General features: G+C 37.6%; 1 protein-coding gene across 1 annotated transcript in view; it reads right to left on the bottom strand.

Annotated features, from left to right (window-relative positions):
- MAP1B (microtubule associated protein 1B) overlaps nucleotides 1-18,051 on the bottom strand; it is a 56,737-nt gene extending 38,686 nt beyond the window's left edge. Inside the window, exons 1-2 of the mRNA XM_026718259.2 lie at nucleotides 17,474-18,051; nucleotides 7,379-7,480 (exon numbers count right to left, since the gene is read on the bottom strand). Coding sequence (XP_026574044.2) covers nucleotides 7,379-7,480; nucleotides 17,474-17,651 — 280 coding nt within the window. The 5' untranslated portion in view covers nucleotides 17,652-18,051. The remainder of the gene's footprint in view (nucleotides 1-7,378; nucleotides 7,481-17,473) is intronic.
- Between the last annotated feature and the right edge of the window lie 8,497 nt (nucleotides 18,052-26,548).

Raw genomic sequence — 26,548 nt, 5'->3', positions numbered from 1 at the left:
TAGTTTTAGCTACTTTAACTCCACTCCCTCCTTTTACCTATTTCTTTGGGTTACTATTTTTACTGCTTTTCATATGCTTTCATATGCCTTGCCTATTTCAAAAGGCAATAGAATGCTAGGTATGTATGCATAAGTACACAAACCAAAGTGAAAAATTCCCCCCCTTCACTTCACGAAGGAATTTACCACTGCTAATTAAAATGCAGGGTAGAAAAAGAAATGTGGTTCATTTTCATTCTTTACTTTGCTTCTAGTTATCAATTAAGAAATAAAACTTAAAAGAGGAAAGATACAATTGTGTAAGATATGTCAGATGTAGGCAATGAACTCAAAGTTCAAGGTTCAGGAATCAAGCCATATATATTCTACCCAACAAAGTAGGATAATAAGCAATAGATTAAGTTCCACCCAGCACTGAACAGTAACACCTGCAGATTGCTTCCTGTCAAAGATAGCCAAATTGAGACTAATTATCTTAAGGCAGTAGAGCTTTTGAACAATTCAGCAAAATGAATTCATTAACAGCCCATGGTGCACATGTGCTGGAGAGAGGAAAATAACATGCTTTTATTTGATCTGAGATTAAAGAATTTTTAGTCCTATTGAAAAATAAGTTGGCAATACTGGAAAATAACTTGTGACTTTTGCCTGAGACGGAAGCAGCAATACATTTGCAAAATAAAAACTTGTCCTTGGAAAGAACAAGCAGCAGTTTGTTACTATTTCAAACGTGAGCTCATATATGGAAATAAACCATTTTTACAATGGGATGCACTATTTCCTCAGTTAGTGTATGATTTTTCTACTTATTGAGAAGAGCTAAATTTGTTGACCGATTTAGAAGCATTAGTTGCCTATGCTTTGAACTGTAGAATATAACAGATGAAATGTTGGTACTTCTAATTATTTTTTTAGAAATATTTTGTCTATGGCTTATAATTGGTGGGAAATCTACATATTTCCATTAATTTCAGTAAATGGTATAGCTCTCTGAATCATTATGAGATGAAGGAAATCAGATTCTCCTGTTTAACATAAAATGACAGCATCAGCAGGGTGTTCTTCTGCTTTATAATCCCCAATTTGACATGCAATGACATTATCCTGCAGAAGGCAAAGGCAAATTATAATTCTTGATGTAATTACAGGTTTAGTGGGAGGGGGAATTGTTCCGGGCAAAGTAACCCTTCCCAGCAGGTCTTTCTATGAATACAAATAGAACAACCAAATTCTATACTGTGATATAGCCCCAAAGAGACAATTCATAATGATGCATTTGTATATGAATACCAAAGCTTATATTTTGGAGTTGTCTTGTTATCGATGACTGCTTTGATTCTCAAAGGAGAAAAAAATTCCTTGCCAATCTTCCATATTTTTAATAGGTGGAGAAAATAATATTCTGAAATTTATATTCTTTATTTATGGAATCCTCACTGGGGAATATTTAAATCTTTTAAAATTTAATGTAGAGCCTGAAGTTTGCAACTGATAATGACAACCTCAATAGTTCAATAGACTTGGATGAAATTACTATGGGTAATATTAAATTAACACATTGCTAATTCTTGTCTTCCTATACTTTAGAGCAAATGTGTCTGAAGGAAATGTACCCAAAGAGATTTTATTGTAAGTTCTTTCTACACTGTTCAGACAGGTAATATTTTTAAAATGCATTTAACAGAAAGACTTCAAAAATGTAAATAAAACGTGTTTACTTTCAAAACTTTGTATTTTTTAAATTCAGCAGGAAAATGAAAACTTAGAAATTTCCTTATTCTAAAAACAAAAGCAATAAAGAACATTACAAGAAATAAGGTGTAGTTCGATTATTTAAAATAATGTATTTACTATACTGCATTCTCTTTTTAAAATATTTGGATACTGCACATGTATTATTCCCTTTCAGTTTCAAGCAAGAGAGATGTCCAAGCTTAACTTTCTCCCTCTATCCTTATTCTGAACAAGGCCTTTTGAAAGGGAACTAGAATCTCCTTTTAACTTTGCTTTTCAGCAGAACACTATTATAATTTACACCACTATATTCTCTGACTACAACTTGAAACGTGGTCACCCTGTTCAAAGTATCACATGCATTATCCTTGTATCTATCAGAAAACTAGCAAAATACAAAGCAAAGTTTGCTGTATTGATTAATGCATAAGGCGAGAAACTCTATAGAGGCCATGAATTCTAGTCCTGACTTTGTCAAAAAGTTGGTTGGCTTTGAACCAGTCACTTTCCCTCAGCCCTAGGAAGGAGACAATGTCAAACTACTTGAGTTAACAGAGACTTGAAAGCCAGCCTCTCAAAAAACCAAAACCAAACCAAAAAGATTAAGATGAGGGAATGGTTTCTATTATTGTCCTGGGGAGTATTTTTTATTCTTCTGTTATAAAATGTTAAAGAGAAGTTGTAGAAGTCTCCAATGCCAGAATGTACAAATGAATTCCCTGTCCCTCAAATAAAATTAATGCAAGTACCAACTAGTTTCTCTCCAGATGTTGAGGTACAGCCAGTGAAGACAGTTCATACGCTGAATTAAACACGGAATTACAAGATGTTTCTGAAGTATCAGACCATATGAGATACTTCAGTAACATCTTGTAATTCAGTGTTTAATCAACTTCAGACAAGACAATGCACTGAGGTCATAGCCTTGCAAAAGGAAATTTAGCAGAATGTGCCTTTCCCTTTCCTGCTCTTCATGTTTATCTTCCTCTCCCTAAGACTGCATAACAAGCATCAAAAACTAAGGATGCCGATCCTGATTAAAGAATGCTCTTTAACTACTATGAATAATTAAACTTTCAAATATAATTAGATTAAAAATACATGTAATTCATGAATCATTTATTGATTAGAATTTTTTTGCATTAGTGAAACATAAAAGTAGCTTCACGCTTAGTGTGATATTTGGTAGGTGAAGTTCAGAATTTTGGAGGCAATCAAGCTTGGAAAAACAAACTGAGAAGGAACAGCATCCCATAATGAAAATGAAGCATATTTATAATAGTGCACAGCTAATAATTCATTTAAAAAAAATTTGTATCATAATTTTCAGTAAGCAAATATTTCTATTTGAGAATTTAAAGTTTAGTCAGAATTAAGAATTCCTCACCCCCATCCCATTCCCCACCCTGATTCAGAAGATAAAGGTTGATATTAAAAGCAATTTTACTGGTTGGATTAACTGTGTTTGGATTGTTCTTCTTATAGAAGTAAACACAATCCAGAAGGCTTTCAAGATAGCTACATTCTGGGCCTCACTGTTACTGTGCATCAAGGGAGCGATGCTATGGCACAGTTGCTAATAGCAACTCCTCCATGGGGAAACTAAGCATCGATCCATTTGCATGAGTCAGCCAAATTAAACTAATCTCCTGCCTCTTTGTCTCCATTTTCTTTCTTGCTAAGAATAATGAGTATAACAACTAACACTGAAACTTCAGCTACATTAACGGGACAGACATCCAGAGTCCTTGTAAGATTCTGTGATTAATAGAAGGCTTCCAAAAGTTTAATCTGTTCTCCCCAAAGTATTACAGAATTGCATTTCTTTTTCAAACTGAGCAAATTTCAAAGCTTACAAAACTGCTGTGCCATTGAGTATTGTGCTTTTCTATATTGAATAGATGTGAAACCTGTCACTTGATTTGAAAGTTCTACCTCTCTATCTGTATTTTTGTGTATTTACATACTTACACAATCTACACTGTAACATTAAAAATACTTTCACTTCAAAATATTGCTTTATGACATTTGTATACTTTTCTGTAATGAAATTCCTATAAAGACAGTAAGAAGTATTCATACTTAGAAGAAAGATGAATAATGTGTTAGTTTGAAGAGGTGCTGCCAGACTTCTGATTTGTGGCAGCCATAGACTTTACAGCACAACTCTCATACTATAAAGCTTATAAGTATTTAAAAACAAGATAAATGAAAATATGGTAAAGCTTTAAATAAGCACAATGATCTTCCAACTTCAAGTTGGACAGACTACTGACTACTAGAGTTGTCCAGAGTTGCAGTGCCCCCAAAAGCACCTTTACATCACACTGCTAGGTCAGGCTGGGGTTGGGCTTCACAGTACAACTGGCTCCGTGCTGCGCTGCATCTTACAAACTACTTGCAGTCCCAGAGCTGCAGTGCATCAAGAAAACTCTTTGCGCTGCACTATTGAGATGGGCTGGGGCTGGGTTTCATGCTGCAATGCAGCTCAGGGGCTTCTTGCATCCTGAGCTGTAGAGTGCCGAGAAGCTCCCTTCCCCACAGTGCTGAAATGGCTAGGCTGGGCTTTGCACTGTGGCCCAGGGATTTCTTGCAACCCGCAAACCCCACAGCTCCAAGAAGCCTCTTTGTGCTGGGCTGCTGGGCCGGGCTGGCCTGGCCTGGGTTAGCTGTGGCTTTGCGCTGTGCTGCATCTCATGTCTTCTTACAGCCTCAGTGCCTGAGGCTTGCCCGAGCTGCAGCATGGTAAACAGCCCAAGACCCAGGCAGTTTTAATGCTACTTGATGGCCCCACAAGACAGGATATAGGATGGCCAAAAAGGGCAGAGATAGGCAGGGAGGACCTGGAGGCAGTATCTCACTTTACCGAGGCTTGGGGCTGGGAGGAACCAAGTTGGGAATGGTTTGGATTGGGATGGTCCTCGCCAAACCACTGGGTGGACTTTGGTTAATGACAGCAAGGGGAAGCCTTGTGTTTAAAGTACTGCTTCCTATAACTTTTTGTTTAACTAGCACAGGATTAAATAGCTTTAATGTCTAATCTTGGAATAATCTAGACTAACTTCAGATCATCCAGGTAGTGTCTAAATACCCCACTATATTTCTTATTATCGTGCACTTAATTGTAGAAGTAGAGACTTGCATAAGTTTACCTTTATACAATGACTTGAAGAGTAGATTTTAAGATTTTAATTAAACTGAGAATGTTAGTTAATAAAGAATTATTTAATATAATTCTTTAGTAAAGAATTATTTATTGTAATTATTTAAGAATTATTTAATATATGAAAACCTATATCTTGTGCAAAGATTTGAAATCTTAGATATATTTCAAGAAAGCTGTATCTCAGGAAGTTCCTGTGATTTCTTTTGCATCAGGAAAAGTTTAATATAACCAATGTGGGATCTAGAACAGGTGTATCCTATTTACATCTGTTTAACACAAATCCCATTAATCAGAGGCCAAATATTTTGGATCAAAACTATATTCCTAATGATCTTACCCTAAAAGTAACTGTAGCACTGCATGTATTCTTTCTTGAGAGGCAAAGAACTATGCAAGCTTTCCCTAATCTAATCCTCTAGAGATGTTGCACTATAAGAGCCGGCATCACCAGCCAACAGCCAACAGAGAAGAAACTAATGGCCTACGGAGCTGCTCTGGAAAAGTGAAGGACCCGCCCGCGATGTCTCTGCCAGCAAAAATGGATCACAAGAGGGCAGCACAAGGCCCTCCCAGGTTCTGTTTTTGACTGGGATGGCTTCCTGTAGCCCTCTGACAGTGAAAATGGAGCCTTATTTTCTGCACCATGGAAATTATAGTGTAAGCCCATAAATTCCCATTAATTAGCAAAGTCTTTCCTTAAATTTGTGAAAAAGAGATAATCCTAATTTCACTCATTTTATATAACCTCCCCTTCACTGCTGTCTTCACCAATCTCAATTTTAAGTGAGACTTCCAATAACTTAAAGTTTGCCCACTCAGTTCTAAAACAGGAAGACCCATTACTCATTCTGCTATGATTAAGCTAAGGAAACTTTGAGTAAAATCCTATCTTAATCCTTCCTAAAAGAAAGTGTGATTCCTATATGTTTTGATAGGATTTTATAATAAATACCAGTAAACTGCACATTAAATTTTGAACATGTTGGATATGTGCAAGGAGTTAGAAGCATTTTATAGAACTTGAGCAAACTAATCTGGGTAAATAAGTAACCCTCTGTATAGCAGACATACAAACTTTGTGTTGTGGTTCGCCGGCAGTGGAATCAGACAGTGAGGAAGAAAGGAAAACAGTCAGGGAGTCTGGAAAGGACTTGGTCGAGGATCCTGCATCCTATGCAGGGATGGGGCCAGGACCAGGACCATTTGGGAGTGGGGTGCTGCCTTCGGAGCCTTTGGTGTCTGGCAACAGCAAAGCAGAGGACCTAGGGGAGCCTGTTCCGTGTGTGTGTGTGTGTGTGTGTGTGTGTGTGTGTGTGTGTGTGTGTGTGCAGAGCTGCTAGAAGGCGAAAGCAGCTGAAACAGAAGGGGTGACTCAGGAGTAAGGCTGGGAGGAGATTGCCCCTCCCATAAGAGATAAAAGTCAGACCTCAATGAAGACATCTTTGCAGGAAGCAAAGTAGTTTGATAGATTCCAAGTCCTCCTTGAAAATCTGTGTACTCTGCTTAGTTTTTTCTGGTACTTTGGTGGGTTTCTTATTATTTGGATACTTCTATTTTTGGCAACATTCCACAGCACTGAAAGGCTCTGCTTATCTTGGGGAACTATTTATAATTAGTTCTGGCTGGGAATGAAAGTAATTCCCAGCGTTGCAATGAAATAGGTTTTGCTTTTAAAACAAGTTTGTGTTTAATTCCATTTGGGTCAGAACACTTTGCTTGAAATAAAGCCTGGGGATAGGGAAGTAATCATCTTCATTCCCACAATACCTACCATTTTTTAAAGCCAAGATTCAACAGTTTTTATAATTTAAAAGGAATTACAACTTATTCTGATTCCGTAGAAATATTTATTTGTAGTAATACTAAGAAAACATTAATCTACAATGAAATTGTGCCCTATTGCTTCAGCTTTTATTAATGCAGAGAACTACATTGTCAAAATATTTATGGAGATTCTCAGTCCTCCAGGTTTGAGTCATAGTTTGAAAAAAGTACCTTTGGGAGTGCATTGCCAAAAGGCAGCAACTCACATCCGATTATTCTTTTATTGGAAAACAGTAATGTATAATTAAGTTATCCTACGAACAGAATCTTTTTTGCTCAGAACAATGCACCACATGATTAGTTATATGCTTATAACCCAACCTAGTAAATTCCCTGTGAATTGATTTTCACTGATCTCATCAACATTTACTTTCCAGTAAGTCTGGAATTATAGCCACTGGCTGTGACATCAAGCTTACATATTGGCTTTGTCTGTTGTCCTCTATAAAGCTTTCTTTAAAAGAGAGGCAACCAATATTACACTGTGACCTTAGATATATTAATCCAAAAGAAAACCTCAGTTGACTTGGTCTCTGGAATGTGAATATAGGATTACAACTGTATTGTCTTAATGGAGACCAAGAACTATTGTGCAACAGGTGTTTTAAATTAATCTCCACCAAATACAGGCAATAACAGAAAAATAAACCTCACCTCTCACATCAGGAGAGAATCGAGCTGAATGGCGAGATACAAAAAGTTTAAGTTCTTGATCCAAGTTGCATTCAATGAGGTTTGTGTCCCATGATCGGATACCTAGATGTTAAAACAAAATAAACATGTAGTCAGGGATAAGTACAGAAATATTAATTACTATTGTTAGCTTTTTTTTCTGTTTACCTCCAGGAGCTCAAGGTAGAAATCTTAGCATTCCTTCTTCCAATTTCCTCTCAAGGTAGGTTAGGCTGATAGAATGACCCAAAGTTAATTGGCTTGGAGTGGAGCTAGAGTCCTCTCTTTCCCTCCCTCCCTCCCTCTCTCCTCTCTCTCAGAATGGGATAACTTGCCACAGTCAACTCACTGTGGCCAACTTGCCATGGCCCACTCGCTACAACCATGGCTCACTGCAGAACAACTCACCATAGCCAACTCATCATGGGATAACTTGCTGCAGGACAATTTAACAATTCTATTTAATTATTCAAAATAAATAAAAAAAATATTTTCATTTTTTGCCATTCACATTTCATCCTGTCGCTCCATTTTCATCCTTTCTTCAATGACTGTATTCTACTATTTCTTTCATATTAGTGTAACTCTTTCCTGCAGCGAGTTGTCCTGTGGTGAGTTGACTGCAGCAAGTTGGCCATGGCAAGTTGGGCTCAGCGAGTTGGCCATGGTGAATTGTCATAACGCTCTCTCTCGCTCTCTCCCTCCCTCCTCTGTCTCTGCACTTTGCTGGAGGCACCTAGAGTTTCTATGATGTTTTTTATGCTTTGTACTGTTTTGGTTCTGGTTTGTAAGCAACCTAGCATTATGGTGCATAAGATGGACAACTATAAGAGTCTTTTTAATAATTCAATTCAATGGCTTAAATATGGGGTTTTAATGCGAATCCTACAATCTAGTGCAACATTTTACTTACTCTCAGATTATCTTTACATATGGATAATTTAGATTTTACTTTTTAAAATAAACCTGTCAATTCTCTACTCCAAAAACGTCATGTTTTTAAAATCAGTTTTCTTCCTCCCCTTACCAGGCTCAGTCCTTTATCTCACAGACCCTCTAAAATATCTTTAGTTCTTTAGTTACTGACTTTATTTAGCACTCTATTCCCAGTAAGGCTAGACGGTTTTACTTGTTTTATTAGGGAGCAAGTTTATAGGATGGTAATGTGGCATTTACAAAAGGATGATGCAGCTAACCAATTTGCAACATTCTATAAAAACATTGGACTAATTGTTTTATGCTACTTGTAAAAACACTTTATCTAAATCATTATGCTATAAATATTTATGAATTCATGCATGTATTTGTAAACTAGGATTCCTTCTCCCTACAGAAGCACTCAACCGCGTTACAAAAGGTAACAAAATTAAAATAATCTGTCATTACAACCACAGAAAATCCATCACTATAACAATTATGAGCAGACAAAGAAAAATGAAACAAATCTCTCCAGAAATAAAAATGAGTGAAAGAACAACTAAGTGAAGAAAGACTTTGCTGACATAAATATTGGAGGGCTGGTGGCAAGATAAATATGGGAATCTCTTTGAGGTTATGACAAGCACTTTGCCAACAGTGATCAGGACTGTATCCCAGAAAAGGCCTTCATTAGTGTGCTGCTCAGATTTATGTACCCAGCTTATACATTCAGTGTACGCCAACACTTTTTGTGCAGATGTGTTTACTTGGAATTTTAAAAACATGTTGTGATCCTGCCCAATTATCAAACAGTTACCCCGGGAGACATAGCCTGTTACAACGCACCACTGATCGGAATGCTACCTGGCACCTTCTCCATAAAATGCTCCTACCTGGTTAATTTTGCCCTTTTTGTGCTAAGTAGGCACAGTTCCAAATGAAATTCCAAATGAACTATAACACATAAAGACAAGAAACATATAGGGTTCTGGCAGCTAGCCTTCCATACATCACTACTGTTACCTCTTACGGCCTTCCACCATAACTGTATTCTGTTTGAAGGAGGTAGGCAATGTAATATTTCCTAAGCATAGTGCCTGACACTAATCCTTTTCATCTCTCACCATTGTCTCAAACCAGGGATACCCAAACCAACTGGGCCGTGCAAACAGTGGGCATGTGGGCAGAGTTCCACTTGTACATGGGCAAGATAAGGTTGTGTGTACAAAACATATTTGCCCCACACCACCTGCCACTGCTGGTCTGCAGAGCAAGGAAGGTTGAGGACCACTTTCTTAAAGGATTCCATCTACTTTCACCCATAGAAAAATCCAGCTCTATGAAACGCTTTTGTCTGGTCTGAACAAACTGTCCCATCAGGGAATACTGCTTTCTTCTCATTTAACCTCACATTTGTCTTGAATCACCTCATTAAATCTCTATCACATCTGTACAATGAGTGTTAACTTTATGGCAGCCTTTCACAAACCATCAACTTTTGATTTATCTAACCATAAGTTTGGGAATGTATTCGTTCTTGGATTCTACCAACCTGCTTTCTTTGCCCAGCAGCTCAGACAATATACATAGATTTTTGTCCTCCATTTCCCCCCCAGAACTACCTTTTCAATTAGGCTGAATTAACAGAGTTATAAGATATAGATGTTATTTTGCTTTCTAGCATATGGTTAAAATGCATAATACCCAAGGCCAGCTATGTCATTTAAGTACATAAGGTAGAAAAGGCCACAGGTTCTTTCCCCATATCTACAGTAACCATAATATAATCAATTAAATAGACATTTACATGACCGACATAAACTTTGTTGCCTGTTTTATTCTGCCCAAAGGTACAATTATTTTGCTCACACCCTTTAGCCCAGGCATGTGAAACTGAGTGCTTAGATCTGGTCCCAGGGCTGCTCTGGAAACAGTGAAGGACAAGCCCATGGTACCTCTGCCAGCAAAAACAGAGCTTGAGGGGCCCACCCGCGGCCCACCCAAGCCCCGTTTTTGCTGGCAGAGGGTTGCAGGAGGCTGTCGCAGCTGAAAAAGAGCTCAGGAGACCGTTTTTGCTGGCAGAGTACTCAGGCCACTATAGGTGCCCCAACACAAGTGATATTGAGCTGGCTATGCCACGCCCCCCCCGCCAAGATCAAACACAACCATGTTGCAGCCTTCAATGAAATTGAATTTGATACCCCTGCTTTAGTTTGTATCAACTGCAGCTGTATCCAGCACACGTTACTGAGCAGATATGCTGTATACTAATAAATCTAGCAATACTATGAGTTCCTAGCTTACTATCAGCAAGGCCTGGCATAAGGGAAATTAAATATGGGAGGCCAGCCAAGATGATACATCGATGCTTCCTTGTAAAGTCTTGAAAAATTTGAGTTTACATTTTTATATAAGTAGCAGTAAACTTAATTCAATGTGTTACACTGAAACGTTTTCCAGCAAGGTATTATAAATTTAAAAGCTATCATTTATTTATATGACACACAGGTTCCAAGTATTAAATGCATGCAATCATCTTAGATAATTTTTAAAATAATAAATGCAAATAGCAATAGCACTTAGACTTATATACCGCTTTACAGTGCATTACAGGCCTCTCTAAGTGGTTTACAGAGTCAGCATATTGCCCCCAACAATCTGGGTCCTCATTTTACCCAACTCCGAAGGATGGAAGGCTGAGTCAATCTTGAGCCTGCTGGGATATGAACAGCCGATAGTCAGCACAAGCGGCCTGCAGTATAGCACTCTAACCATTGCGCCTGGAAGCAAGTCCTAATTATTGCATTAATTTTTTAAAAGGTCACCTTCTTCCTCCCTCCCCATCTGTTCTATTGGCTCGGTCAATAAGACAATATGAATTCTTCTACAAACCTGTATGCACGTAACATTTTATAGCTTTGTACACTGTACCTGAACAGCAGGTGTCAGCTAATTAAAGGAAGCAGCAACCAGAACAGTGCAGTAATATCAGAAGGATGGGGCTGTTCAATATTTCTCTGGTGGGATTATATTTGGCCTTTGGGTGGACTGGGGTGGGAGATGGGGACGAACCTCCCAATGTGGTTAAGATAGGACAAAAATTGAGTTTTACCTCACTGGATTGAAATTGACTAAATAACTTAAATTACAAAGTATAAGACTGCTCTCCAATTTTTTCCCTTATGTTACATTTAAAATCAATTTTGATGTTAACTTTGGAAAGGCTTTGAGGACCAATTGCAAGGATTTGGGAGTCCCAGGAGAGCCCTGCAAGAGGAGTTTCAATGAGATCAGAAAATAACTACTACTTTTCAGGATCTGTAATGGCAAAAAAAAAAAAACCCTTGAAGTACAGGTAGAAGACCTATAACCAAGACAATAGTTAGATAAAATAAATTTGAGTCCAACCCAATCTGTAATCCAAGTAAATGTCTGGGACAAAACCCTCCCTAGTTTTCCTGAAAATAAAGGGAGGGAGGAAAAAGGAAATGCATTCAGACTTGTAAGATTCTGTTACTATAACCTTACAATAAAAGTAGTACTAATTGATGTGATTTTAGTTCCTAGTCTGGTCTACCTTGGAGGGCTGACAGCATTCTCCATATTTTGGGATTGAGATAGATGTAAACAGATTAATCTGTTATTAGAATTGGTTGTACAAATGGGCCTAGAAAATTAGGCAAACCTGTTAGAAATTCTGGGTAAAGAGAATTTTAAATTCAAAAGTTTAATTTCATCTCAATAATTTAATGTTTGAAATAATAATTATTTTAAGCTGTAGTGGAATACAACAGCTCCAAAAGTGTTTTGGTATTGGTAATAGTAACTTTCATACAGCATGTTCTCTCTGCCTTTTAGACAGTTTTTTTAATAATATGATTTCTTATTACAATGGAATGTATTAACAGAATAAAAGAGTTGGAAGAGATCTTGGAAGTCTTCTAGTCTAACCCCCTGCTTAAGCTAGAAACCCTATACCATTTAGACAAATGGTTGTCCAGTCTCTTCTTAAAAGCCTCCAGTTTCTTTGGGTATTTTCCCATGTCTTTATAGTTGTGCTTTTAAAGTTATAGAGGCAGAATCTCATCTGCCATCATCAGGCTTGTGTATTGAGTTCAGGGGATAATTGCACATACACACAGAGACACATCTCTCTCTCTCTCTCTCTCTCTGTGTGTGTGTGTGTGTGTCTGTGTGTGTGTCTGTGTGTGTAATTCTTTAACTGGGTTGTAGATTTCATCATCTGATCTAAATGTAATGGTTAAGTGAAGTTTGGAAAAACTGTGACAAACAGATTTATTGACAGATTTATTGTCAGACTCTATTTCAACAATGATCCTGTAAGACCATTTCCAAATAAATTGGGCAATGTAATGAATGGATATAAATAAATCCAATTATTGTCTACTGGTAGAACAATGTTTAGAACAATGCCCTATTATATCTGCTCCAATCACTAGGCATCATCTCTCTGAAGAAGCAATTTGGAGGCTGGAAGAGTTCAGAGGTGAGAAGACAAAATCCTGTCATACGAGTAAAAGACCAGTTCCATGACACCAGATGGAGATAACACCTATTGAGCTAGAACTGTTTAAGGTGAGAGATTACTGTATGAATTACAGAGCATTCGAATTCCCAACACAGCAAAAACATAAGAGTGTGCTAAATTAAAACATCAACAGTTTTCAGTGCTTCAGTAGCATATCTGCTGAGTTGCTAATCTCGTTTTTGTTTTATTTCAACAGAAATGAAAATATTTTATAAATAAATGTTCAATAAAATAATTAAACCATGTTCATGCTTTCTAGAAATTATTTCATTCTAATTGCTTCCAGAATACATCAGGTTGGCTTACTTTTTAAAAAATTTAAGCCAGTGAAATTAAATAATATTTTAATCTGCTGAGTGCACTGAGTACACAATTTTGGAAGTGTGCCTTTTTGAAAATTTCCAAAGGGTAATCCATATTATTGTGTTAAATCAATCAGTTTGCTTTTATCCTGCTTTTAATGGAACTCTTTGAAATTCAATAATGTCAAAAAAAGTCCAAAGAGTGATTTCTTCTTCGGTTTTCTCCACTTCAACTGTGACATCATTAGTAAACCTCTGCCAAATTTCCACAAAAGGTTTGACTTGACAGAAAGCAATTTCTGCCTTGATTAGGAGTGTAGGACATCACCCTACATAATGTCAGCATTTATTATCTACTGTGACATGCAATACTTTCTGTTGGAAGATCTTCCCATTGATCCAGAATTTCTTACATCCAATAGTGCATGTATCATATTTTTAAAACTTTTTTTCCTGTTTGACTACAAATCTTTGACTAGTATAAAATCAGGCTGATCTAAATTGTACAGAGTATTTAAAAACTATTTGGACTATTTGGAGGACATCTGATTAATAGTTTTTCTATAAGATATACAGAAAATTCTTCTGACCTACCATGTTTCTCATATAATAAGGCCGGGTCTTATTTTTTTTTGAGCCCCGAAAAAATGGCTAGGCTGTCTTTTCGGGGGTGACTTATTTCCCCACCCCTTACATCTTTGGGCCGGCGGGCAGCAACGGCTTGGATGTTGACCTCGGCATTGGTGGGGCACTTCGTATCGGGGTCAACGCAGGCAGCACCATATCTGGGTGTGCAACAAAAGTACTTCCTAATGGCAAGCCCCCCCTGCCATTCCCCTCCCATTTCGCATGTTTTAATATAGGCCTTGATTTGGGGGGAGGGGCTTAATTTCATTTCATGCCTATAAAACATGCTGGGACTTCCTATTGGGGGAGGCCGTATTGTTGGAGAAACAGGGTACTACAGTTATTATATTAGGATATACAGGTTTGCTATGTTTTGAATCTTATTTTTCTTAATCTTAATACACTTCACATCATTTCCAGGTATACAAAGAATATGTAAGTGTTCATATTTTATGGGATCTAGTTAACAAAAATTGTTTCAGAATGGGAAACATATGGATAATATATTCGGGATCATTCACACAAATATGACAGAACTGAAATATTTTCAATTTTTATGTTATATGAACATTCATTCTGGTAAATGAAAGATTTAGCTGGACGTTTCTGAAAGATTGCTTTGTACCAAATCTTATAATCCTTAGCTATCACGTTTGAGAACACTAAGTTAGGAAGATGTTATTGAGCATTTGGTAATCAAATTCAGTTATTTTTAGAATACTGGCTTTTGCAAGAATTATTTTTAAAAACAATAGATATACATCATAAGTTCTCAAAAAGCAAGCCTTGTTTGAAATTAAATATGGAAGCCTATTAAACATCCACTGTTAAATCAGTCTGCACAATAGAGCTCTGTGAGTCAGCATTTCTCACACAATTATCACACAGAATTCTACACTAAAAAGTAGAAAAGTTGATCTTATATATTAACATGAGTGATTACTAAAATGAAAGGAATTTTTCATTTTACTGAAAGGAATTTTTATTTCCCTTCTAAAAAATAAAAATAGGTCTGTCAATCATTTCTGTCAGTTCAGGTCTTATCAGCAATCTGGGCAGACTTACAATTGTTAGATTTTCCATAGGTTTTAAAGTATTTGGAAGGTGGGTTAGGAATGGATGTATGGAAATAAATATTGTAGTTGATTTTCTATAATTATTAAATAGCTATCATCTCTAAATCTCCTTCGGTAATATTAAAAAAAAACATTTTTCAATTCATTCAAGACAATCCTTTACTACGTCATCCATAGATGATGGGCTCTCAGATTTCTCTGCAGTGATTCATATTAATTGAGCACTTTCCAGGGTGGTGTCCAAGGGCCAAAACTAAGATTGCAGATTCATGAAACCAGGAAGGCCCTGCTGCAAAAGCCTTGTTCAACTAGACATTTAATCAAGCTGCTGTTTATTTTAACAAAGAAATCTCTAGACTTTTCTAATCAAGGTTTAAACGACCGACATGGGCAAATCCCCCAAATGTTTATAAGTGTCATCATTTTGTATTCAGAATCCAGTATCAAGAATGCTACAATTGAACTATGCAATAAAAAACAAAAAAAACAAAAAAAAAAATCAATATAGGAATTTTGTTTCTTTTTCTTGAAGCAAAAACTGACATCAAATGCCTTAATCTTATTAAATTATTAATCAAAATGCAACAAATTCAGACTAAAACTTTTAGGTGTAGTTGAAAGAAAATGATCAAAGATCATTTCCAGCAACTTTTGGTATGATTACAGAAAGAGTTATCAATGCAAATTTACTAGAATACAAAATCAAGAACAAATCCCAAAGTAATTATGAACCACACCTAAATGTAGCCAAGGGTTCCTGACAATGGCTGAAATCCTTTGCTTTCCTTTTCTAAGGAAAGAATAATCAAAGGGAAATTTGCCTCGGTTATGAATATAACCAGCTTTGATATTCAAAAATACGTATCATTTTGCTTTTCTTAAATTTACAGTACTGCGACTTTTGAAAGAAACTGTAATAATCTGTATCCAAGCAACAGTAAGATAGAACAAATAAAGTGTTCCTTACTCTACAGTTATAATTTCTGCATGTTATTTGTCTTGAAAAAAATAGATTTCTACTGTGCTCAGAAAGCATGAGGGGGGGAAAAATTCCACATCACTTATGGCCGAAAGTTAGAAACAAAAGAAGCTGCTGTATTTCTGTTCAGAAGTGGCATATTTTGCAGCCCCAGAGCTTTCTAAAGCCCCTTCTCCTCAATTTTCAGGGAGCAAAGGCAGACAGTATGCAACTGGATCCTAAATCTAATTCTCTTTTTCTCCTTGACTGTATAAACGCCCTTTGTCAGCTATGGGCTGCCATAGGGACCGCACTGCGGACTGCACCACGCCCACCACACCGCCTGGTATCTCTGGGCAGACTCTCTAGCAGCAGCATAGAGAGGTGGGAGGAAAAAGAAAAAAAGAAAAAGAAAAAGGAGACACTGTTGCTGGCAAGCAAAGGCTGGAACAACCTCTGCTCTGAGCTAGAATGGGGGGGGGGATGTGTGTGAATGATGACAATAGGGAGGGGAGGAATGACTCGCAGAAGGAAAAAGTAAAACTCAAGATCAACTGCACCCTCCTTCCTCGTGCCCCTTGGTGCAGCAAAAATGCCAAAGTCAACTGCAGATCTTTCTGTGGAAAGGCAAAATACTCCCAATACCCCACATATTTGCCCGTTTCAGAAGCGGAGGCATCCTTATATATCTCCAGGAAATGTATTTCATGTGGTAAAAAAACCTTACAGTATTTCCCTGGACATATTATCCCTCCCAAGATCTCATTTCCTTCTGCTTCCTGTCCTACATCTCTGGAAATATGGATGAATTGCCCTATCCCCAGAGAACAAGGTTTTTCCTAAGAATGAGGAGGGGATCAACTCTTAACCTCCTTGTTGTTCGAAGTCAGCTATGGTTAAAAGAAAAACAACAACAACAAAGCCATCAATTACAAGGGTGCCATGTCTTCCTCTCTCATCAGGCAAGAACTGCTGCCTCCACACCCTTCAGTGCCTCCCTGCAGCTTTTCTTTCTTTCTTCTCTGCACAGGGCACGCCTAGAAGTGTGAATCTCTCTGGAAAATGGGACCGAGATGGGTGGGGGGGGGTAGTTTTAAATATTGACACGGCTGGCTACAGTAGCACTGCACTTCTAGAGAGAGAATCCTCACCCCTCCTAGCACAAGCATCCACACAGAGAAAAGAGGGGAAGGGGCGGGGGAGAGAGAGAGAGAGAAGGGAGTGGTTGCATCAGATTTTCCTTTTTGGGATCTCCACTGGGCTGGAACCAGGAGATCAGCCCAAGTAGTCCCCGAGAATTGCACCATAAACAGACAAGGAACAGAAGTTCCGATGGGAACGGAGGGGGCGGCGGGTACCAAGGTCGTAGGCAGAATCCCAGCTCGGGTAACTGCAGCGAATCTCTCTCTCTTTCCACCACAGAAGACGGTGGCAACAAGGACTTTTGTGCAACCTGTAGGGCGCCTCTGATCTCTTCCCCTTTCCCCTCGGCCAAGCCAGAGCTCCTGGAGGGGGTGTGGGGACAGGGAAGGGAAGGGAAGGGAAGGGGGGAAAAACGAAGTCCCCCTTCCCGAAAATCCTGCAGGAGAGAAGGAAGAGAGGAGAAACTGGGAGGGAGGAACTACTAGGGCAACGCCGCCGCCTTACCTCGCTCTATATTGCTTATGGCTCTTCTCAGATGCTCCTCGGTGACCAGCTCGCCCACTACGACCAGCAGATAAAATTTGCTGTCGAGAAAACGGTGCGACAGGCTCGGCGAAGGGGGCACCGCGCTGGGAAGGCTACAAGACGGCTCCGACTCGGGTTCCAGCACCACCGTCGCCATCCTGGCAAGCCCGTCGTGGTCGCCGCCGCCTCCTCCCTCCTGGTCCTCCTCCTCCTCCCTCCTTCGCAGCGCCTTCCCTCGCCGCTTCTCTCGAGGCGACGGCGGAGGAAAGAGGGGAGGCGACGAAAGGGTTTAATTCCAAAGGCGCCTCCCTCTGCGGGGGGGTGGGGGGGAGAGAAGAAGAAGAAGCGCGCCGAGAGGCACCGCCGCGCTCCAGGCAGCTGGGAGAGTGAGGGAGGGCGGGGAGGCGGCGGGTTTTTATACCGAGACAGTGCGGGGCTGGGACCTGGCCAGAAGGCGGAGGGAGGCGGCGGCGGCGGCTGAGGACGAACAGGCGGGGTGGGGGAGACCCGGCACAGCCACGCGCTGCTGCTGCCGCTGCCGCCGCCGCTTTGCCAACAGGCAGCTGATGTCATTTGCAGCAAATCATTCCCATCGCTGCCTCCGGAAGGAGGAAGGATGAGGTGAACCAGCCATGCTCAGAAAAAAACATTTCGCCCGGAATGAGGATGGGGCCTGTTGGGACTGCCCGGGCCCCATCCGAACTTCCCCTGACCTCCCGGATGATTCTTTCGGGTCATCTTCAACATCTTAATCCAGAAAATAAGGATTAAGAGTGTCCCGCGGAGGAGGCACAGCCACACGGAGAACACACAGGACGCAGGCGGCCAAGAAAAGTCCAAGCAAAGACTAATATTTGCCCGTGGCGATTGCCAAAGACAAGGCAAAAGCCTCACTTTCACATTTACAACCCATAGAAGATCAGCCAATGGGTTGGCCATTGGTTTTCAAATGATTATATAGGAGATGTATTATTTTTTAATTATTATTATTTATTTAAGCACATTTGTATAAGCTGCCTATCCTGCTTTAGTGACTTTGGGCAGTGTACATAATAATCAAGAATGTGCAGAACCATTAAAATAATAACAAAAAAGCAAAGTGATAGAAAAACAGAACGGTATTAACAGAACTGTATTAACTTTCACACATAATCCATTCCAGCACAGTGCCCTCAAACTAGTTGACAGAAAACAAATAATAAAACAACTTTTTGGGGATAGTTGTAGGCTGTAGGATGGAAATAAGATGGATAGAAAAATTTCCACAGCAGACAACAAAAGCAGCAAACAGATAGTCTGTTCCTGCCCAGTCAGTCATTAAGCTGAGCCGAGCAAAGAAGAAACAGTGAAGCCACTAAATCAAATAGCTTATGAATAACACTAGTGCAAAACATCCCTCTCTGATATTGGATTCATGCAACTTTTTGCCAGTGAATACTTTTTGCAATCTGGTTGCAAAGTTCAATAAGCAAGCACAGCAACATGGTTTTTGCATTTTAGTAATCTGAAAGTTCAATAGCATACCAAACAAAAATGTCACATATACACAACTGACAGAACAACAATATTACATTACATCCACGAACTCTTAAGAATACATGAATGATAATAAGAGCACATGGCAGGAGTTTATAATATTGTTTAGATAAGAGCCTTTTAACATATTACATATTTATAACTAAAAGATCTTCTTTATGGTACATTCCCAAGCATGAGAAGATTGTCCCCAACTTTACTTTCAGTATCAAATCAAATACTCCATCCCAAACATTTTAAAATACTAACTTTGAAAAGTCATTGTTCATAGATTGCTTATTGCTTTTCTATGCCTCTTTTTGTTATTGCAGGAAATTTATTTTAGAGTCTTGCATATCTTACTCTGGCATAAAACATGTCTCATGGATGAACAACATAGATTACTATATGCTTTTTTTTCTCTCAGGACAAATTTTCAATTTTAAAAATTGTGGAGAAGCCCCAAGAGCTTTTGTTTGTATGGGTTATATTTATCAATATTTGAAATTGATGCATTTGTTGCAACTACCCCTTCTTACAATTGTTTGGTGGGATTTTATTATTGTATTATTTTTCAACATAGGCTGTTAATGATTTTGAGGATCCTTGAAAGGATTCTAGGACTATATTATAAGAAACACTGCTTTGTGATAAGTGCTGTGTTATTCTCCAGATAGTACCAGATGCCTCTGAATAACATTTCTTTAGAAATGACAGTTAGAGAGCCGAACCTTCCTCAGGACTGAAGCAGTGCAGACTCAGCTAGCCAATGGCAGAAACACAGATCTCTAAGTGAATCTGTGATTCTGTGAGCAACTCAATCTCCCTGCCTGCTTTGCCTGATTTTGGGTAAAAGTTGCTCTTTTTGTTATAAAAAATTCAACATGTATATAAATATTTATAATATTTACATACAAGCCATGCCCAGCCAGTCACATGACCACCAAACCACACCCACAAATTAGGCAATGCCCACAGAAGCGGTTGTTAAGAAATTTGAATCCCACCCCTACGTGTGTGTGTGAGAGAGAGAGAGGTGGGGGGAAGGGAGGGAGGGGGAGAGAGAGAGAGGTTAGATCAGATCTCTCTCTCTCTCTCTCCCACCAACATCAGCAAGCCACTGCCAGTCAAAATTCATATTAGTGGTCCCCGGGATTTAAAATTATGAGTTTGGTGGTTTCTGAGGTCCAAAAGGTTGGCGACCCCTGGCTTATACAATGGAAAGGCAGTTATAAATACTGTTGTAAAGTAAATTGCCAAATTCATATTGTTTTCTCCAAAATAACAAGAGCCATGTCATTTCCGTTTCTATCACTCTGACAACTGCTTAAGATAGGAAGAAAAATATGACCAAGATAATTTGCTTCTTAGGTAGTTATGCCAAACATTTTCTAACAGTTCATTTAACTTGAATTATTATTAGGAAGTAATAGCAAATACTAAAGTTCAGGTAATAGATTTTGTGTTATGAAGTAAACTGAATAAAAATGCTATGTCTGCAAGCAAACAACCAAAGCTCAGGGAAGTATCTTTCACATCTAGCTCAATTGATTACTTTTAGGAACAAATCTATTAGGTTTTCCTGATTATACACCATACTTCTTGATCCCATATATAAAACTGATCCTTAAAGGTGCACTTCCATCCATATTAATAACCAGGCCTGCCTGCTACTCAGCCATCAAGATACGTTTATTTTAAAAATCCCAATCCATTATTTTCTTTCTTTTTTTTTGACAAGCACTTTTCCTGATGCATATTTTAAGGGAAAGTTTTCCAAGTAAACTCTTTGAAAACACATAATTACTGCTATGGGCATGTGAATTTCAGTAGCATATTCTCTTTCATTTTCTGTAGGATAGATGGTTTTGTTTTGTAGATTTTGGATCAGGTAAGACATTTTTTATCTATCATCTATGCCATTGTGAAGTCAAGTGAAAATGTGATGTTTCAAATAATTTGTGGTTATTTTTTATAATATACATCTGTGCATGGCCTAAGAATAGTTCCTAGCATTTTCTGAGATATTCTATAATATATATATTTATTTAGTGAGCTATTGTAATGAATGCAACATGGTCTAGTAAACTCAACCTTCTAGAAAACAAATAGCACATAACAATACTAAGAAAATGCAAGTGATGGGCATTTTATTGCATTATAAGATGAATAGGGAAGATATTTTTATTCTACCAGGAATATTTTTGTTAAGTTGTGTGTTTCAAAATGCATGTCTTCTACCAGAGGTTTCTAGTTTCAGTACTTGACATATTGTTTCTTTATGTGTTGTTCACTTGATACATGCACTGTTTTACTAATGAGCATTTCCTTAGTACCCAGTAATAACAAAGGCAATGAAATGATTATGATTATTTGGTAAGAATACCGACAGTATGCTTTCAAAATTCCAAATGTCCTCATTGGTCAAACATTCCAAATCTGCACATCAAACTATGGAGCAAGCATTATTTTAATACAGGAAGTTGATATGCTTTCAAAGAAAAATGTAAATTGAGCATCTATAATCATATATATGCCGAGTTAGCCAGTTCCTGGCTATACAATATTTTGAGAAAAGATAGGCTGCTGTTTCATTCATGCTGTTTTTCTCTGATCATTTCTCTGATCATTTCTCTGTGGTCCTTCTTTCCAAGATGTGGGGCCAACAATTCTTGCTGGACCAGTAATACTGATATAGTATCGATATCTTTTATTTATTTTATTTGTTTGTCAAACATGTACAAGATAACAAGTATAGGTATGAACATAAACATGAACAAAGGAAGTAAATACAGATAAATGAGAACAATAAGACAGGGACGGTAGGCAGGCTGGTGCGCTTATGTACGCCCTCTTTACTAACCTCTTAGGAATGGGGTGAGGTCCACGGTAGACAGTTTGAGGTTGAAGTTGTGAGGGTTTGAGGCTGTAACAACGCAGTCGGGTAGGGCATTCCAGGCGTTGACCACTCTGTTGCTTCTGCTGTAATAATTGCTTTGGGGGTTCCTGAACACATTGTAAACATGCTTCCCCAAAAGCAGAAAGGAAGAGGAGGTACTATGAATATGGTGAGAGTATACCCTCCTCTACACACACACAAACCCTGGATCCTACAGCTTATCAATGACAGCTGATTTGGTTTAGTGGTTAAGACTCTAGTCTAGAAACCAGGAGACTATGAATTCTAGTCCCATTTTAGGCATGAAAGCCAGTTAGGTGACTTTTGGCCAGTCATTCTCTCTCAGCCAAACTCACCTCAAGGGTAGGTGGTTGTGGGGAAAACAAGAGGAATAAGTATTAGATATGTTTGCTACCTTATTTATAAAAATAAAGGTGCAATTAAAAAAAAATCACCTGCTATAGAAGAAAATGTGCAACCACCAGCAACTTAGATTAGAGATGCTATTTTCAAAGATATTTAAATTATACCTCTGCCTAGTAGGCACTCAAACCTGTATTTAAACCAAATAAAGCATCAGTAATTTAAATTATCTTGACCCCAGGATTTTAAAAGTCAGTATCACCCTCTTGACTTCAGCTTGGACGTTATCATACTCCATAAAAAGCTATCTGCACCAATCATATTATAAGTAACATACCCTGGACATACATATACATATTTTAAATATCCAGCTGCTATATTCAAAGGGTTTTAAAGTTAGATTCTGGTTAGATAGTATTGCCTTATCAGAGTGATGTATGGATCCTCGGTTTCCAGGAAAAATATTGACATAATTTGGTTGATTTTAAATTTAAACATTTACAGGATAGTATATTTTTCTCTAAATTGAAATGCAACAACAAAATCAAAGCACCGAGAGGCATTTTAAAAAGTTTAAATACCTGTATTACTTGCTGGAATGATATTTAAGGGCCTCAAGTATGTGATCAGCAGCTCCATATCATAGGTGGAAAGCAGCTGATGAAATGTGCATCCATGACTTTGCAATGCATATTCTACCACTTTAAATACTTGTGTAAGATACTGCAATACAGTGCAAAAGAACAGAGTTTGTGTTGTGGTGTCATGATGCAGGTCTCGTCATTCAGACATCAACACGATGAGGAACAGACACGGATGTATCACATTACAAGTCATAATTTTATAGCACTACTGTAATGGCATCAAAGGCAGATAAATTCATTTGGGCTTAGAATGTGAATCTGCTGAGAAAATGTTTTTCAAAGTTTCTACAAGTTACCAAATGAAATAAGTGAAAATGAAAATATATGCTACTGATAACAGTAAATTATATATTTTGTCCACTCAGTTGAAAAATAAAAGAAAGGATTAGTCTGATCTCACAAAGGTAAATTATACTTTATTTGGACTTGATGGAAGGCTGTCAGTAAATACTAGGGCTATTTCTGAGTTCTTGGTAAAAAACTACACTTACATGCTCTTAAAATTACCCAAAAAACAATCTCAAGGTAAAGAAGACTTGTTTTCCTATTAACCAAAGATATTATAGGAGAAGGAGTAGAAAAACCTGGAGGCGAAGTTAAAAGAGGAATCAGCATAGAATCCCTATGTAGCCACAAGCAGATTACATCCAACCCCCTTTATTTAATTCCAAGCAGGTTCTAGCCCTTGGTTCAGAGGATTCCTGTGAATAAGCTACTTAGCAAAAAAAAAAAAAATCGGTTTAATTGGACCTTCATGTGTGGACCTGATCTTTTGTACTTGACAGTTATATGAGCTGAGGTGGCGCAGTGGTTAGAGTGCAGTACTGCATGCTCCTTTTGCTGACTGCCGGTTGCCTGAAATTTGGCAGATTGAATCTCACCAGGCTAAAAGTTCACTCAGTCTTCCATCCTTCTGAGGTGGGTAAAATGAGGACCCAAATTGTTGGGGGCAATATGCTGACTATGTAAACCGCTTGGAGAGGACAGTAGAAGCACTGTGAAGCAGTATATAAGTCTATTGCTATTTCACTGTCAAAGTAAATCAGATTTACATTTGCTGATTCATTTTACTTTTTATAACTACAATTATTTCTTAATTAACATCTTATAATTTAGAATTGTGAAAGGGCATACCGGACTCTAGGAAAAATTATTTATGCATTTTCCTCTTTGTTACTGGTTTGATTTGAACCAACTATTTTAATCCTCCTGCCTCTTAATAGTAACTGAATGAATGACATAATATTAATATAATGTTGGTATTTACTTGGCTTTTATATTACTAAATGACTTACTGTTACACACATTACTGTTACGCACATGAACTTTTGGTATGCTTTAAATCAGAAAAATGTGGCCCCACAAATATTGCTGAACTATAATTTCTATCAATCTTTAAAGAATTGTAGTCTGGAGCATCTGAAAGACCATGAATTACTCATTCCCATTATAAATTAATAAAACTATTAATTTCACAAACTGTTGAGATTATGTTGTTCTAGTATTACAATATTAATATATTATCTTTATTGTGTTACTGAATTTAATCTCCAATTTTTAACACATTTTTAAGCAAAATGTATCTCAAAATGACAATTATTTTATTCCAAGTATAATGAAATACTGAGATAGATCCATAACTGAAAGAAACATAAATCTGGGAAAAAGTCATGTTTAAATAGCGAATCACAGGATTTTAGCATCTTAAACTAAATCCCTTTAAATTAGCAATAGGTGGTATGGCAAAAGAAAATGAGCATTCTTATGGTTTTATCTGACAGAATTTCAGTAACACTTGAAAACTTTATAATAAGATACAATCATATATTTAGCTCCAATGACATTGTTATCCAAGCAGCCAAGTGATAATAATAGAAGAAATTGTTATCACCAAAGACTATTTTGAGATCAGAACTTTCAAACTTGAAAATAGATTACTAGGAAATTTGAATGACTAATGCTCCCAACATTGCTGAACAAATGTTAGTGGAATGCAAAATTACAAGAAAATATATTTTAATAATCACAGAAATACTTACAAAGTTACCAATTCTCTCTTATGTTTGGTGATTTCCATTATTATTATCATTACATATTTTCATAAGAATTATCAATTTTGTTGCAAAGACCACTTTAATTATTTACAAATATTAAAGAGATAAATTATATTACTAGTATATAAATATACATTACTTTATAACAATGTCTTGCGATTGACAGGCATATCCCAAATAATCAAATAAGCAAGCCTCTTGTCACTGTTAGTAACCAATCACATCAAACAAAATAAGTGTGCTTTGAAACTAGCCCTCGATCAGTTTTAAATGAGTTTCTACCATGAGAATGTATTGCAACACCATGCATGCAAAGGATTTGTGACTGAACACAAATACCACGAAAGAAGTGAGCACTTTTTTTTAATGCCACTTGTAAAAATGCATTCTGAAAGTATCCATCTTAGATCCTGTTGTTTTGCCCCCACAAAGATGTAATGGTTAAAATTTAAAGTATTTATAAAACATACCCCTGCAAATGATATACAGTATATGCAAACAATTGAAAAAGGGAGAGGATTGTGAAAGCAAATTGAACATACTGGTTTACAGTCCTTTAACCAAAGGCAAAAAAAAGGAGATCCAATTTTTATTAATATGTAAGGATACTAATAGTAATGGTCCCCAAGGTTATATTGTGGAGTTCTTATATAGGTATGCAAACTTTGCATTTGTATTTGTATATTTGTATGTGTGTATACACAATATATATACACACACACACATTATATATACACACACACATATACATATACATATATATATATTCATTGTTTGTTAGAGTTGCATTTATGAAGAAGAAGCAGTTAACATTTGCATGTTGAAAGCCAATGCATACTGTCTAAAAGCAAGTGAAAAATGTATGGTATTCAACAGTCATTGTATAAAATGTTTATTTCATTTGCAAGATTCTGTTAGTGAGCTTTACAGAATTAGAATTAGTTCATCTGCTCACATTTCCTACCTGGGAAGGCTGATATCAATCTTTCAAGTCTGATAATATAAATCTTATGCCATTTCAGCCTGATAAGCTAGAGAAGTTCCTTTCTTCTTTTTTTTAACCTACAATGTAGCTGCAAGCTATGCCCTCTCTTCTGTTACCATCCCCTTGACCACATTTCTTCCTCCCATCTCCCAAGGTCATCCCAAAGGTGCTTTTTCAAACAGGCAACTGGACTTTATTGTTTTTCTTTCAAGAAGCTTCTTCAATCATCCAGGTCATGGTTGTCCCAAAGGTGCTTTTTCAAGAGGCAACTGGACTAAAGAGCTGAAGAAGCTTCTTGGATGAGAAATGAAACTTCCATGAAGAAAAATAAGAAAGTCCAATTGCTTCTTGAAAAAGCACCTTTGAGACAGCTATGATCTGAATGACTGAGAACCTTTATAGACATCTCCCAAGGTCATTTCCACACACCATAACCGTGGAATCCAACTGTCTTTTCCTTCTTGCTATTTCCAACTTTGGCATTCCAGTGACTTACAAAGAGCACATCTTGCTTGTATGTTCAATCAATTAAGATTGAACTTGATTATAAAACTCATCAGACCCTTCCTTCCTTCCTCGATTATTTGGAACAAA

Source organism: Pseudonaja textilis, chromosome 2 (genome assembly GCF_049901715.1).
Source record: "Pseudonaja textilis isolate UNSWEBS1 chromosome 2, rPseTex1.2, whole genome shotgun sequence".
Classification (NCBI taxonomy): Eukaryota; Metazoa; Chordata; class Lepidosauria; order Squamata; family Elapidae; genus Pseudonaja; species Pseudonaja textilis.
The sequence above is the reverse complement of the archived record's forward strand: the minus strand, read 5'-3'. Positions and strand labels throughout refer to the sequence as shown.